The sequence below is a fragment of the Eulemur rufifrons genome, chromosome 20 (assembly GCF_041146395.1).
Source record: "Eulemur rufifrons isolate Redbay chromosome 20, OSU_ERuf_1, whole genome shotgun sequence".
NCBI classification, from domain to species: domain Eukaryota; kingdom Metazoa; phylum Chordata; class Mammalia; order Primates; family Lemuridae; genus Eulemur; species Eulemur rufifrons.
In genome coordinates, this window is record NC_091002.1 from 2,733,200 (window position 1) to 2,748,764 (window position 15,565).

The following is a 15,565-nucleotide window of genomic DNA, read 5'->3' on the forward strand; positions in this document are numbered from 1 at the left end:
GCTGCGGAGAGATTCCGCCGCCAGTGTTTCACAGCAGCCCGCCGGGGTGGGATCAGAGAGCAGGACTGTCATCTCCCACGGTAGGACGTCAGGAGATGATGCCTTATGCTGATCAATCAAGACAGCAGCAAAGGACGGTTTTAGAACAAGAGAAATCAATAGCAAACAAACGGCGGCAGAAAGGAAGGTGGTTGGGGGGAGGGGGCGCCTGTTTTTCAGTGAAAGTCATTTGCTTATTAAGACCATGGATCTATGCTGTGGACAGAATCGTGGTCCCTCACAGATGTCCACGTCCTAATCCCCAGCCCCTGGGCACACGTCCCCGCATGTGGCAAAAGACCCTTTGCAGATGGGATTAAGTTAAGGGTCTTGAGACTGGGAGAAGACGCCGGGTTACCCAGGTGAGCCGGTGTAATCGCAGGGTTCTCCGAGGCCCGGAGCTGGGGAGGGATGCTATCGGCAGAGTGGTGTGGCCAGGAGCCTGGGCATGCGGCTGTGCCCAGAAGCTGGAAAAGGCAAGGATGGGTTTCACCTAGAGCACCACCCAGCTGACACCTTGACTTTAACCCATTAAGACCCATTGCAGACTTCTGACCTCCAGAACTCTACGATGATAAATTTGTGGTGTGCTAAGCCATAGGCTGTGGCACTGTGTTAGAGTAGGAATGGGAAACTACTACAATACTCATTGATTTTATTTTTAAAAAATTAAAAGCCATGAAATAAAAGAAGGGACTTCCAAATTCCTCATCCACCAACACTGCCCACGTTTCGTTTCTCCCTTGCCTCTGCCCTCGAGAGGCTGTAGAACTAACATGCTCAGCGGCCCGGCATCCTTTGCAAACAGCTGGGGCTGGCTAACACTGCTCTGGCCTATGAGACAGGGTGCAGCGTCTGCGAGGGGCTTCTCTTTCCTAATGCAAACGCCAGGTCTTGCTTGGAGCAACCCCGTCCTTCCTGCCTCTCTCCGCCCGACAGACAGCCCGCGTGAGGACAGAGGCTGGTGTGCTCAGACAGTGTGACAAAGTCCTGGAGGGCCTGAGTTCCTGGTGGTGGCGCTGGGCCACTGTTCCAGCCCCAGACTGTCCCCCCGCCCCAGTGCTTATTGTCAGAAACAACCCCTGTTTCTTTATGTGGGGTTTTCAGTTAGTTACAGAAGACCCGTCCGACTGATGCATCTAAAAGAGGTTTTCTAGAGCAATTCATTGGAGCTATAGAAAGTATGAAGTAAATAGAGGAAAGTGTCATGCAAACACATGGCCACTGCCCTGTCACAGGTAATTGGACTGTCTCCTGCATTTGGCTATGAGTTCCTTGAGGGCAGCACCCTGATTTCGTATTTACACCCCTTATTCAGAGCCCAGTGGCTGCAATGCAGTAAGGGTTCGGGAAAATTTTGTTGCATTTCCGGCAACAATAATGCAGCATTGGAAATTATTGCAGGGTCACCTTGACCCTGTATTCTGCCAAAGGATCTAAATGAAACTGAATTCATCCAATTTGCACCAAATTGTGGGCCCCAGACCAATTAATTTATAGTCTCTTGGGAGGCAGGAGGACCGTCAATGGCTTAGAAAGCTCACCAGGTGGGTCTAACGTGCCTCCGATGTGGACTCACCAAGCGAGGGGGAGGGTCTTCTGGAGACCACCGTGGTTTTGCAGCCGGGTCCCCAACCTCGGGAGCTCCAGGTGTGGGTTTGAGCCAGAGCAGACACATCAGTGGGCTGTGCGGCTTTAGCCAATTAACTGAGATCCTGCAACTCTGTGATTTTGTACAATGTGCTAAGTGTCCAACAGCCCCAGCTTCTTTGTGAAAACAAGAAGTCAAAATACCCAACAAGTTGCTGTGAGGTGATGCCTGTTAAGACCTTTTGCACAGTGTCCATTGAATCATTTAACAGTGTAGACAGTGAAAAATCCAGAATTTCATTTCCAGTAAAACACCTGTGGTTCATCTAAAACTTTCTGATTACAAATCTTAAGTTATTAATATTTTAGGTAAATATGAGACTATGCATAGCTCTGTTTTTTTGTTTGTTTATTTATTTATTTACTTTGTGAGCATATGATTGTGAATTTTCCTTGGCATGTGGAGAATGTTTTCAAGATGAGTTTTGCATTCAAGAAACAAGCAGAAGACCCAATCATCAACTGATTAAATCAGTATGACCCAAGACTGTTTCTCAAAGTGTATATGTCATAGTTAATTTACTGATCGTTTAATTGCCTTAAATTACCACGAGATATTTAGAGATCCACGTTCTCTTCCCTTGCCGTCTTTCCTTGTCCGTGACAAAAATGAGAAATGAACTTTCTAGCTTTGGATGGAGGTTAGTCCTGACAAGCACCAGCACACCCAGACCGAGAATCACCTTTCCCACATTGTTTTCTGTCAAAAAGGCCTTGGTGGTTTCATAACGTGTTGCTCAGGAAAGTTGTTAGGAATTGTGGAGTTTGTGAATTACACAATGAGGACAGATTTTCATTTCTCAAAATTTAATCCCACTTTAATGCAGGTGTCTGGGCCTCTCCCGGTCCACCTTTGGTAGGTGGCGTAACGGCCCCAAAGAGGTCCGCGCCGTGATCCCTAAATCCTGTGGATGTGTTGGGTTACAAGGCCAAACGGACTTTGCAGAGTCATTAAGGATCTTGGGATGGGGACGTGCGTATCTGGCTGGGCCCAATGTCATCACAAGGGTCCTTTTAGGTGGAAAAGGACTCATGAGGGAGCCAGTGTCAGAGCGATGCCGTGGCAGAAAGATGCAGCCAGCCACTGCTGGGCGGGAAGACGGAGGGAGGGGCTGTGAGCAGGGGAAGAAAAAAAAAAAAAAACCAGCGTCCTCCCCTGCCCTGCAAGGCCCATCACGGCAGGACCCGGCAGCCCGGACTCAGCCCGTCGTTCCCACCCTGGCTCGCCCCCCAGCCTCGCCAGCCCCCTGTGTCCCCCGGCTCCCTGGGCACGCTGCGGCCTCACTGCTCTGCTCCAGGTCCTTTCATGACAAGGCCCGCCTTGACCTCGATTTTGGTAACTGCAGTGCCTGCCCTGTCCTCAGCGCCCTGGTGTTGCTCAGTGTTGACTGCGGAGCCCACCTGTCCCTGGAGGGCACTGCCAAACCTCAGCACGTACCAGGCCAGCGACCGTCCGTGCCCCTCCCTTCGTGCTTGTACAATATGCGAGTTTGAAACAAAGTGCGTACCTTACCCAAGGCCACCAAATGACCTGCAAGCAACGACCAGCATGAGCACTGTGACCCTGGAAGCCACTTGCTGCTACTGGATTTCAGCGTCCCTGGGCCTGCACGGGACCGTGTTGAAGAGGCTCGTGTGGCAATGGCAGGGGCCATCTGCCCGATGACCTTGGTCTTCCTGATCCGCATTGAATCCTGTTGCCAGTTTTATCTGCACTCCCAAAACACACAGCGAAGACCCCCGAACCGTTTAGTGACATTAATTCACCTTTTAAAGAATCAAGACTGTGTAGAATTTTCTAGAATATTCTGGTTTCCCAAGCACTTTGATAGATTATGGAGTGAGAGGCTGACTTTACCAAAATGTGCCAGGTGACAGTGTGGCTTTGTGAGATTTCGTGTATGTGTGATGCATCACAATGCCCTGGAGGGCTCAGTCCAGGCCGCGGTTCTCTCATATTCTGAGTGCAGCTGCGCCCCCTCCAGGCGGATGGAGGCATAGCCTTTCCACGCAGGCTGGGGGGAGGGAGGGCTCCCACCCTGGTGATGGGAGCGTCAGGAACGCAGTGCAGTTGGGAGAGAGTTGAGCTTTGCAGACAGACAGACGTAGATTTCAGTCCCTGCTTCACTAGTTATTGGTTGTGCAGCCCTGGACCTAATAGGATTTTCACAGATAAAGCCTCGTTGAAGATGAGCTAACATCCAAAATCACAGAACACACAGGGCACCGTCCACCTAAGAGTTTGCACACACGCCAGCGCGTGTTTAGACCACAGCAAGCTCCCAGGAATTCAGATGAAGGCATTATTAGCAAGTGCGTATAAAGTAAGCTTTTTAAAACAATAGAAAAAGAACAAATAGCCCCCAAAACAAGACGCTAGGAAAAAAGATAAGGCAGATGAAAAAACATACACTTTTATGAATGAAAATTCTAGGCATGAAAACAGCAATTTAATGGATGAGTTATACAGCAGATTAAATGTGGCTAAAAGAAACTGTGTGAACTAGAATACAAATGTGAGACACTGGTCCCAGAATGCAGCTCAGAGATTTAAAGACATGGAAAATAGGAAAGAAGGTTAGAGACACGTAGAATGAGAAGTCCTGCAGAAATCGAATGTGTCTCTAATTCTACGGAGATAGAATATGTCATTTTTCAAGACAGTAAGGAGAACAGAGGGAGTAAGAATAACGGAAATGAGAAGCACTGTGAGAGGAGCACTGAGCACTCAGACAGCACGGACTTCACACACGGGGCGGAGCCGGAGCCGAGCAGCGTCCGTGGGGACAACACTGGGATTCCACCCCCTGCTGTGCCGGGGGGCAGAAGTGTCGGCGTTATTCTTGCAAAGCAAGTGGGCAACTTAAAAAATGAGCAGTAACCGTGGGGGAGAGAAAGGAGCAACCGCCCACCCAGGAGCTGCCTGGTGCTCCCAGCTGGGCCTGGTGTCCTCCTGTTGAACAGTGCCACAGAATGTCAACGTCGGACAAGGCCACGCTGTGACCCACCGTGGCAGAGAGAGACAAAGCGAGACCACTGCGCAACCATGTCTGAACCAGACATGAACACTGCCCAAGCCCCCAAGTGACCAGACTCCCCGTCCTGGCTGAGACGAGCAAGGTGGCTTTAGCCCCCTCCCCCCCAGACGCCCCTCCCTCTGGATAAGACTGACCGAGGTGCCGGGCAGGACCCGCCTCCCGTCAGCACCGCCCAGAGCCCAGGGCTTCCTCCAGCCTCCCCTCCTGCAGCCTCCCCTCCCACGGCCACACCAACCGTCGGCCATCGGGCCTCTAACCCCCCTCCCCCAGACGCTGGGTTCCCCAGGGTGCGCGTCCCCCTCGCTGCAGAGGGAGGGCCACCTGCTCGACACAGGGGCTCCTGGTGATCTGTGGAGTGCACCGACAGAGTAAAGTAAGGAGAAGATACAACTCCCCAGGTAGAGAATAAAATACGCAACGAAGACCCCTCAATCCAGTGAGCACAGGCAGCAGGGGCGGTGCGGAGGGGAAGCGCGGTAGCTGGAGCACGCGGGATCGGCGTGTGGCTGAGTCCAAGCACACTCTCAGTCACAGCGAGCACAGCAAATCCACTTAGATTGCGGAAAAGGCGTCTAAATCTCAATATGTAGTATTACAAGAGACTCGGCTAAGTCACCGTGACACCAAAAGTGAGAAAGCCAAGGAAAGGAAAGGGACACACCAGGCAAATACCAACCGAAAGAAAGGCGTTGAGCGATGCAAACAGCCACCAGGCAGAAAGCGTCCTTTCGGGTGGAGAGGGCCATGCCGTAGTGCAAAGAGACGCCGCCTGAGGAAGGTACGACAATTCAGCCTCGAAATGCGTAGAGCAAAATTTGATGGACTCGAAAAGAAAGATGAGCAAATTGACATCATAATCCCATCTCACAGAAAATCCGATAACCCGTGAGACCGTGAGTCAGGCCGTGAACGTAAGCTCTGCACCGCGCGGCAAGGGCGAGCTGACGGCGCTCCGCAGAGGTTTTGTGCGTCAGGTGTGTGGAGAGTATGAGTGTCTCTGTTGAAAAGCCAAAGGACAAATCAGCAGATAAACTGTCACATTAAGATTGCTCTACAAGGTTGCCACGTGCAAAATCAATATTCACAACCAGTAGATTTTAAAAACCAGCAACGCCCTTGATAACATAAAGAACGTCTGCAGAATAAAAGCTATAGGGTGCCTAAAAATAAGTCTGACCAACATGTAAAAGAGCTTAATGGAAAAGTTTAGAAAATGTTTTTTGTTGTTTTTTTTTTATTTCATCTTATTATGGGGGATACAGAATTTCAGGTTACATACGTTGCCCATGTACCGCCTGTCCCCCCAAGTCAGAGCTCCAGGCGTGTCCGTTCCCCAGACAGTGCGCGTTGCACCCATAATGTAGGTATATATCACTCCCCTCCCCACCCCCCTCCCCAAGTCAGCACCTTCAAGCGTGACCATTTCCCAAACGGTGCGCAATGCGCTCATTATGTAGGCAAACACCCATCCCCTCCCCCCACCCCCCTAGAAAATGTTTTTGAAGACAAAGACGAGAGAAATGCCACGTTCTTGATTAGGAAACTCAGTTTTGCAAAGATGGCAGTCCTCTCTAAATTAATCTATAAAAATCAACCCAATGGCAAGAAATTTTTTTTAAAAAAATTTATTTCCTGAACTTAACCAACTTATCCTAAAAGTCACATGGAAAGAAACATACCCAAGAACAGCTAAGACAGTTTTGAACAAGAGAATAAGGAAGGCCTTGCCCTAGCAGCTATGATGTTTAATTGCCATAACCTCAGCAAAGAGTGTGCAGAAATCAACAGACCAACAGAACAAAGTAGCCTGGAACAAGCTGTGTGAGTATACATTAATTGGTGAAATGGGCCCAGATGAGTGACCGCATGCCTGCCCTGTCCTCTGTCCGGGGTCTAGGTGTGGATGGAGGAGTGTGCTCTGTCCGCTGTGCTGCAGACACACCTGCGTGAAGACCACGAGAGCACTGTGCGCGGAGTCTTGGGCCGACTTGGCGGCCTCACTGAAGAGTGAGTACAGCTTCCTGAGGGCTTGGGGCTCGGGGTCCCCGCGATGCTCTGTGCTCCTCAGAGCCCCGTCTGTAAGGTGGAGCACTGCCCGCCCTGCCACCCGCCGGCCTGCGAATGTAGGTGGCTTCACACTTCTCAGCCTCACTTTCCCCACCTGTAAAGTGGGGCTAAGCATACCTACTTCACAGGAGCTGTTTTGAACAGCTTTTTTGAGGTATAATTTACATATATTTATTTTGAGTATAATTCAGTGATTTTTAGTGAATTTACAGAGTTCTGCACCCATCACCGCCATCCAAATTTAGAACATCCCTATCGCCCCAGAAAGGCGATAGGCCTTTTTGCACTCACCCCCCCATGTATTGATCAACTTTTATATTCATTTTTATATTTTTGCTCTAACTATTAGTGCAATATGATCTTCTCCATTTACTGAAAAATACTTGTTTTTCCTTATTTCATATGAGAAGAATTACTTTGATAGAACTGTAGCTGTCGAGCCTTTTCGAGGAGCCTGCTTTGGCTACGCCGCCCGCAGCAGGTGCTCAGCTGTGCGCTGACTCCAGGGGGCGCTCGAGAGAGGAGCCTAAGTAGGGCCGGACCAGGGGGCCTGATGGGCCGTGCTGGGGGCGGCAGAGGGATTTGTCTAGCCTGAAAACCTGTGTCTTTAAATTGTGTTAGAGTTTAGTCCATTTGTGTTTAATGTACGCCCTAATGCTGATGTATCTGGGTTTTCATGCCCGCTTATGAGAATTCTCAGCCGCTTTCTCTGCAGACTCCCTCTGCCCTTTCTCTCCCCTCTTCCCGCAGTTCCCCACCTGCTCGGCCTTCCCTGTGCCGCGCTCTCCAGCCTGCTGGCCGCTTTCTTCATTCTGGTCTCTGCGGTTCCGGCTGGCCCTTTTCTTCCGAGCCGTCTTCCATTCACTCTGCAGCTACATTTTACGGGCTGCCGAATCCACCTACTGAGTTGTTAACGCCAGTTCCTGGGTTTTCAGTTCTAGAATTTTCATTTGATTCTTATAGTTTCCAGTTATCTGCTTTATCTTATTTAATTTCTTGTGCGTATTAATCATAATTATTGTAAAGTTTGTGTCTGATTATTCTATTATCTGGTATTTTGTAGGTATGTTTCTATTGTCTCTTTTTCTCTTTATTTTTGGTTAAGTCTTATCTGTTTACATGTCTGGTCGTTTTTAGTTAATGACCCTGTGCATGAAAAATTGTGGAGATGATTGATTTATACCTTCCGATGGTGTGATCTTCCTCGGGGAGGATCCGTCTTCCCTCTAACAGCAGTCGCAGGCGGTGGTAGATTAGCTGCACCTGTTTGGGGGTTTAGCTGACGCAGAACCAGGTCTTTGTGGGAAGTGAGCCCCATTCCGAGGGTAAAGGCCCCGGGGGAGGCCGGGCGTGTTGGCCAGGCCTCTCCTGCTTGGTGGACGGGCACCAGCCCTCTGGTCTGCCTGTCGCCTCTCGGCGAGTCCCTCGAGCTGCACGGCGCTGGGCCTCAGATCTCACTGAGGTGGGAGCTCAAAACCAGCTCAAGACTTCAGTGGGAAATGCGCTGATTTGACAGTTAACGTAAGAGCTGCGTGGCTGCGTGCCACAGGCAGCCGGGCCGACGGGGCAGTTTAAAGTGAATGCACCAGCAGGCACCTAGCAGCGCCCAGGTGAGCGCCTGCGTCAGAGGCGCAACAGGTGGCAGAGGCGAGACGACTGCAACCCATTTCCTTCTGGAGCGGCTCCCTGGGGGGCGGGGGGCTATCTGGGGAGATTGTCAGGAGCTCGGTGAAGCCGAGCGCGCTGACCCTGCTCCTCCGCCTTCCTCCCAGGTCCACGCGGTGCATCCTGCAGGGCCACGGCCTGCTGCTGCGCGCGGCCCTCCGGAGGCTGGACCTCCGCGGCGGCTCCCTGGCCACCCTGGCGCAGATGAGGCTGTCGGGGAAGAAGCGGCTCCTCCAGGAGCTGCGCGAGCAACGTGCGCTGGAGCAGGCGTCCTCCCAGTGCCTGGACGAACACCAGTGGCAGCTGCTCAAAGCCCTGGTGAGGCCGGTGCGGCGGCCCCCCGCCCTAGACGGCAGTGCCCAGCTGCCAGCCAGGGGACCTGCCACCTTAGCCGCCTCCTGAAAGGTCCCGTCTCCACATACGGTCACCTCCTGAGGTCATGGGGTCAGGGCTTCTGGACACGGATTTTGAGGGAGGACAGCGTAACAGGTGGGGACACCGGCTGCCCACTGTAGGGGGCACCCATGTGCCAGAAGGTTCTAGTGTAGGTGCCACTCAGCAATGAGGATCACAGTAGAAAATCCGTGTGAAATCAGAGATGGGTGTGGCTGGCATCCCAGACGTGGGAGAAGCGGCCTCTGTAGTCCTTCGAAGGCTTTGACGGATTGAAAGGAAGAATTTGACCGTTGAGCTGGGATGTAAACCCACGCAGGCCGACTCAGGGTCTCCTGCACGCGGCCACTACCCTGTGGGAGCAGCTCATGTCCTTCAGCCCGCGAGTCAGGCCCAAGCCCACAGTCTCTTTAGCTCTGCCCAGGAGAGCTCTGGGCGAGCAGGAGGGCTCACCGGCCTGGCGCCGACTCCCCTCAGTTCTTTCTTTCCTGTTCCTACGAGGACAGCCAGTCCTCAGGAAGGACAGCCAGTCCCCTGTGTGCCCTGCCTCAGCTTCTGGGATGTCCTGAGAGACTCAGATCTGCCTTCAAAACCTGGCACTGCTGTGTGACTTTTAGAAAGTTACTTAACTTCTCTGAGTCTTTGTGTTCTCATCTGTCCTAGTGTTCAGGTCTCATCATGTTCTAGAAGGAGAGCAAGGCTCCCCATCTTGTGAGGGACCACACATGGTACTGGCACACAGTTGGTGCTCGATAATTGCCCTTCTAGAAAAGGGAGAATCTTCGACAGATGCCAGCACATCCATTGTGCGCTGGTTTTCCCAAGCCCAGAGGCCACCTCTTTCCTCCCTTTCTCCATCCCTTTCCCAACCCTGGGGCCCTGGGCAGGACCAACCCCGCCCCCTGGTCCTGGCCGGAGCATCTCTGTGCAGGGCAGCATCGTGGCCCCTCCCTGTCCCTTTCTCTGCAGGAGGCCCGTGTCCTGGAGGAGACTGGCAGGCTGGAGGAGGAGGCCCAGCAGACACGGCTGCAGCTCCAGCAGCAGCTCCTGGCTGAGGCCCAGGAGGTCGGGCAGCGGCTGCAGCAGCACACAGAGCGCGCCATTGGCCAGGCGCTGCTGGGGCACGCACGCAACGCGGCCACCAGGAGCCGGGCCAAGGACAGGGATGACTTCAAGGTACGTGCCCACCTCCCACGCCCTGGGACACCAGGCAGGAAGCATTAGGGTGGGATCTGAAAGCTGGGTCTGGGCCTGCAGTACCTGTCATGGACCTTCTGGCCTTGCAGAGAGTACGCGACTTCCCCGAGCCTTGTTTTTCTCACCTGTAAGATGGGATCTTCTCCCCGTAGCCTTCTACGGGGAGGAACCACAGCAACAGGGCGGACTCCCCTCTGCCCGCCCTGCGTTGCGTCGTTCTGATTGCTGGCTCAGCCCTCACAGCAGCCGAGGAGGGACGTGAGGCCCCCCAGGCCACGCAGCGGGCAGTGGTAGAACCAGGCCCTCTCCCAGGGACAGACGTGGGCTTTCCTGACATGTGGAGGCTTTTCAGAGTTCGTCCTGACAGCTGCGAAGCGCTGCTAGAATCAGCTTGGCTTGGGCGGCAGTGGCTCACTCCTCACGCTGACAGCCGTGACCACAGCAGGGGCAGCGCTGGTAGCAGCGGGAGGTGCTGTTGGCGCTGCACTCGAGCCCCAGCGTCTGCCTCTCCTCACGGCGCTGCCCGCAGACTCACACCCGGCTGCCGCGGCCGCCCCTCGCGAGTCGCGCTGCGGACGGCTGGGGTAGGGGTGTCGCAGGCCTAAGACCAGCAGGCAGCCCTCGTGTGGTGAGGTGCCGGGGCCTCTCTCGGCACCCTCAAGGGATTCTTTCATTCCGGTAGGGAGCCACCCTGCTTACCTGGGAGCAAAGAGGTTGGACCCACATTTCTGTGACATCTCGTTCTGAATATATCACGGCTGCCTCAGGCCGTCCAGACAGGAGGGTTGTGTCTGCCTGGTGAAACGAGCCTGTCACCTGTTCCCCTAAAATTTTCCAAATCTTACCTAATAATCACTGCTCATTGCATGAGAAGGTAGTAAGATGCAAGGGTGTCCAGTTTTGTCCTCAGCTTCCCAGAGGGACTTTGAGCTGGCATTAGAAAATGAGGACCCCCCCATTTCACACCTGCAAGAGAGAACACTGTGCTCAGTTTCCAGAAGAATGGACATGTGTTCCACGTTTATTCCCAGAGCACCAGGCCCGCAGTCGGTGCTGTGACAGAGTGGGCCGGCTGGGCAGTGTTGCCGCCTTCCTGGGCTCACGGCCTGCTGGGGGGAAGACTGGGGGGGACAGGGCCACGGTGTCCTGGAGAGGTTCTGCTGCGGGGAGCAGGGAAGCAGGCAGCGCCTGCGTGGATGAGGCCGGCTGGGAAAAGCAGAATACTAGAGCGGGTATGTTTGCTGATGTGCAGAGATTCCAGCCAGAAAAACCATGGAGGAGGAGGAGGGGAGGGTGGCCAAGGACGGAGGGCCTGGAGGCAGAGGAGGGGCACGGCGACGCTCTGCTGGACAGGCAGGTGGACGCAGGGTGGGACGACGATGTAGGTGGGTCTGCCCACCCGAGGGGAAGAGAACGGGAGATCCTGCCGGGAAGTGCAAGGCCAGAGCCCAGGGTCCCTCGAGGGGTGGAGTCTGGAGTCAGAGCCCCCTTTGTGGATAGGGAGGCCGGGCAGAGGGGGAGGAGAGAACCAGCCGCAGTCAGGGGTGAGCTTGGGAGTCAGACCAGCCCAGACCTGCACTGCCACCTGGGCTGTGCAGTCTCCTCACCTCCGCAGCCCGGGTCCCACACCTGCGTGTCCAGGTGCATTTCTCGGACGGTGCTATGAGAACAAGCAGACAGCACAGCCCTTGGAACTAGCCACTCAATAGTGATCGCTCAGTAAGTGGAGGCCGGGAGCCATGGCTTGTGCCTGTAGTCCCCGCTGCTCGGGAAGCTGAGACAGGAGGATCGCTTGAGCCCAGGAGTTTGAGACCAGACTAGGCAACATGCAAGACCCCACTTCTACAAAAATAACAACAATAATAAGTGGGTATTTACTATTTCTTGCCCAAAGCCTGGTACCATCCAATAAATGTTGAAATGGGCACTCTTGTGTCTTAACTTTTCTGAGTTTTGTCCATAATCTTACGAAGAAAAGGATGGTAATTTTGTCAGTGCACAACCAACACAGCCCCAATACTGAAGTGTCTCAGCATTTCCTCTTTTCTGCTTTGTTCTGAAGGTGCATCACTTAGGAATGCCTATAGCTACAGGTAACAGAAAGCCCTACTAAAACTAAAATGGCTCAAATAAATGGAAGTTACTTATCCCATGCAACAGGAAATGTGAGGTGGCTGGTCCCAGCTGGCACAGTGGCTCCCTGTGATGTGACCAAGGACCAATCTCTTTCCTTACAATCCACCATTCTTGCCTTTTTTATTTTTGCCTCATAGTGTCAAAATGGCCACTGCCTCTCCATACATCAGGTCTGCATTCCAGGCGGGAAGAGGGAAGTGGCAAAATCTTTTACCCACTGAGGCTTCACATTAATGTTCAGAGAGGGAAGACCTCCCCAGCAGACTTTCCCTAACATTGTATTTCATTGGCCAGAACTGGGCGACACAGCCAGCCTTAGACCAGCCCTAACCTGGGAAAATATAAGATTATCATGACTGGTTGAAACCAACCACACACTCTCTGCTCCCTGACACGTACTGGTTGGTGAGTAGGTGGAAGATATGAACCCAGGCAAGGGGAGGAAGGACATGGAATGGGCCACAGTGGCTGCCATGTGTGATTTCCTTGCTGTCACCGCCCTTCCCCCCCCTGCAGAGGACGCTGGTGGAGGCGGCCGTGGAGAGCGTCTACGTGACCAGTGCTGGCATCAGCCACCTCGTGCAGGCGTACGACCAGCAAATCGGGAAGATCGTGCGGGACCACGGGGAGAGAAAACTGCAGCACCTGAAGGCCCTGCAGGGTACGGCTCCTCCTCGGGGGCCCGGGAGGGACAGTCCAGACTTGCAGTTTGGGGCAGGATAGGACGTCAAGTGCTTCAGAGTTTATTTGGGGGAATTTAATTTTTTTAATGCTTATGTATTTATTCATCCCCTGCTTTGTCCCAAAAGGCTTTTTAAAGGGCCTTAAAGAAACACATGCACAGGGCAACACGGTGCAATAGGATGTTTTGTAAGTAGGTAAGTCAGGGCAGGGACAGGGTAGGAGACAGAATCGGGGAAGGTCGTTATCTAGGACACGTGCCCGCAGATCCCCTTAGATGGGACGTGAGTTCGTCTCCAACCTTCCTGGTAGCCAAGGAGATGGACATGTACTTAATTAAAGCCACTGCAGTGACCATGAGCAAGAGCAGGCCCGTGGCCCTGAGATTTCCTGAGAGCCCAAGAATTTTCTCCCATAGGCTCTTGGAAAAGGCAACCAGGGGTGATGGAAAGGACAATATCCCCAACTGCAGTAATAACATACAAATTATTATATTCGAACGCTATTTCTCAAGGCTACTTCTGGTAGCCTCCTCCCCTGCATCCAGAGCTTCCGAGCGGGGGCATCCGCATTCTCCCACGAGCGCTGCCTGGGGGCCCCAGGACTGAGGCTGGAATCATCCCTGCAGGAGCCGGGGTCCGGGCTGGGGCGCAGGGCCGGGCGGCCTTCCCTGAGTGCTGTTCCCCAGCGGAGCTCAGCTGCCAGCTTTGTCTTCCCCGTGTCCTGCGGAGTGAGAGGCCCAGATTCCGATCAAATCTGGGCACGTGCCCAGAAATGTGTCAGATGACTACAGATGCTTCATGGTTTTCCAAAGGAAAGCTGGGCTTGTTTAGCAGGAGACAGACATGATTGCTTGCCACCACAGAACATTCCGGATCCAGGGGTGCCACTTCGCCTCACTAGGCCTCCGCTTCCCCATCTGTGAGACCAGAGTTGGACTCACCCGCACACTCAGCTCTTATTTCCTGCTTCCCTGACACCCCAACTGTAATGTGGGGATTTCGGGGTAAATGCATTGCAACAATGTGGCTGAACTTAACCACATGAACTCCTTTTTCTTCATTCAGTGAGCTGTTCTGTTTAAGAGTCATAGAGTGTTCTACCCTGGAGGTCGCCCGGGTCTGGTCTCTCTGTAGGTGCTAGCAAGCTCAGGGCCAGCCAGGCAGTGGCCGCTGTGCATCTCACAGCTAGCTGGGAGTCACGGGCCTCCTGGCAGGTGGCTGGTGAGTGGGTTACCGGCTGGGCGGTGCCTGAGGAGCACAGTCCTGCGGAGTCCTGTCCAGCCAGGACCTCGGGAGAGCAAAGGGTAGTGTTAATAACTCTCCTGGGCTGATGGCATGAACCGAGCCTGTCCTGGGTAACCCAGGCCAGCTTGTCACTTCACATTTAACCTTCTGAAGACCACAAGCACCTAAATCTGCAAACAGGAAAGAGCTCCAAGAAGTGGGGTGTGTGTGACTCCAGAGGCCGGCCTGCCCGGACATTCCCTGGGCGCCGGCGTTCAGAAGGCTCGCCGCCCTGGCGAGCTGCTTCTCCTGTTTGCGGTGGCTCTTCAAGCTCTGTGTGGTGCCTCAGTGTGGGGTCTTTCCTACTGCCTCCCCTAAAGCAGGGGAGGGAGCAGAGGGCAGAAGGCACTGGGACAGTTTCCTCCTGCCACGCATGGTCTGTTCCCGTACATGCCACGCCCTTCCACGTGCTGGTGTCATGGCACATCCTTCTAGAGCAGGTGTGTCCTGCTCTCCCCAAAGCCCAGCCCTTGCCCCAGACCCACCCCAGTCCACCCTCCAGACGACCCCTTGATTGTCTTGTGTTCTGTGGCCCAGGTGAGAGGGTGGAAAATTACAAGCTACGGAAGAAGCAAGAGCACGGCGGCCCTTCGTCGGGGAGCAGGCTGGCAGGCGGAACTCTCGGGGCCTCCCAGGCTGTCCACCAGAGGTGAGGTCTGCACTTCGGTCTGGGGGTCCCCACGTAGGGGTCATTCTCTACCGCTTCATACAGCACATCTCCCTGTGACACATCGGCATGTGACACTGCACACATTTGCTTGTTAACTTGGCCATCATCCGCCTCCCAGGCACGGCGTGGAAGCCCAGGAGCCTTGGTCCTGCCTGTGGTCCACACGCAGCCCTGCAGTAGCACCTGGTGCGAGTCAGCGGGCAGGTGCGGGTGTGACGGTGGCTTCCTTACAGCCCGGACACGCACCTGCCCTCTCCCCCACACCTCGGTGTCCCGGAAGCGAACCTCGAGACAGGGATTTGGGTGCAGGCTGTTCCCCTGGGCGGCGACCCCAGGAAGCCTGCTGGGAACAGGGAGGTGCAGAGAGGATGGGTGTTTTCTGCAACAGCCACCGTCACAGTGAGCACACACTTGGCAGCCCACGCCACACACAAACTGATTGCCTGGCAGGGTTGGAGGCCAGAGTTGGATTTGGCTCTTCCGGCTTCTCGGGGTCTCACCAGGCCCAAATCAAGGTGTAGAGCAGCGGGCTGTCCTGCAGCCAGCTGGGAAGAATCTGCTTCCGAGCACGTGCAGGTTGCTGGGGACTGAGGTCCTCGTTTCCTCCGAGGCATTCCCCAGCCACGGGCCACCCTCACCTCCCTCTCTGTCTTTGCACGTGGCCCCTCAGCAAGAAACAGCGACAGGGTGGAGTCCTGCTCACGCGTGCACTCTCTCCTGCTGCTCCCTCCCCTCCTGCTGGG

General features: G+C 54.2%; 1 protein-coding gene across 4 annotated transcripts in view; it reads left to right on the plus strand.

The window, feature by feature from the left end:
* The window catches only part of EVC (EvC ciliary complex subunit 1), an 84,083-nt gene that overhangs the window by 56,584 nt on the left and 11,934 nt on the right, over positions 1-15,565 (plus strand). For 2 of the 4 annotated variants that reach the window (XM_069496570.1, XM_069496572.1), the window contains exons 13-17: positions 6,625-6,734; positions 8,567-8,777; positions 9,822-10,028; positions 12,702-12,846; positions 14,690-14,801. In XM_069496570.1, the coding sequence (XP_069352671.1) occupies positions 6,625-6,734; positions 8,567-8,777; positions 9,822-10,028; positions 12,702-12,846; positions 14,690-14,801 (785 nt within the window). Of the gene's footprint in view, positions 1-6,624; positions 6,735-8,566; positions 8,778-9,821; positions 10,029-12,701; positions 12,847-12,994; positions 14,034-14,689; positions 14,802-15,565 lie in introns of those variants that run through there. The other 2 variants (XM_069496573.1, XM_069496574.1) reach the window with 2 other exon arrangements.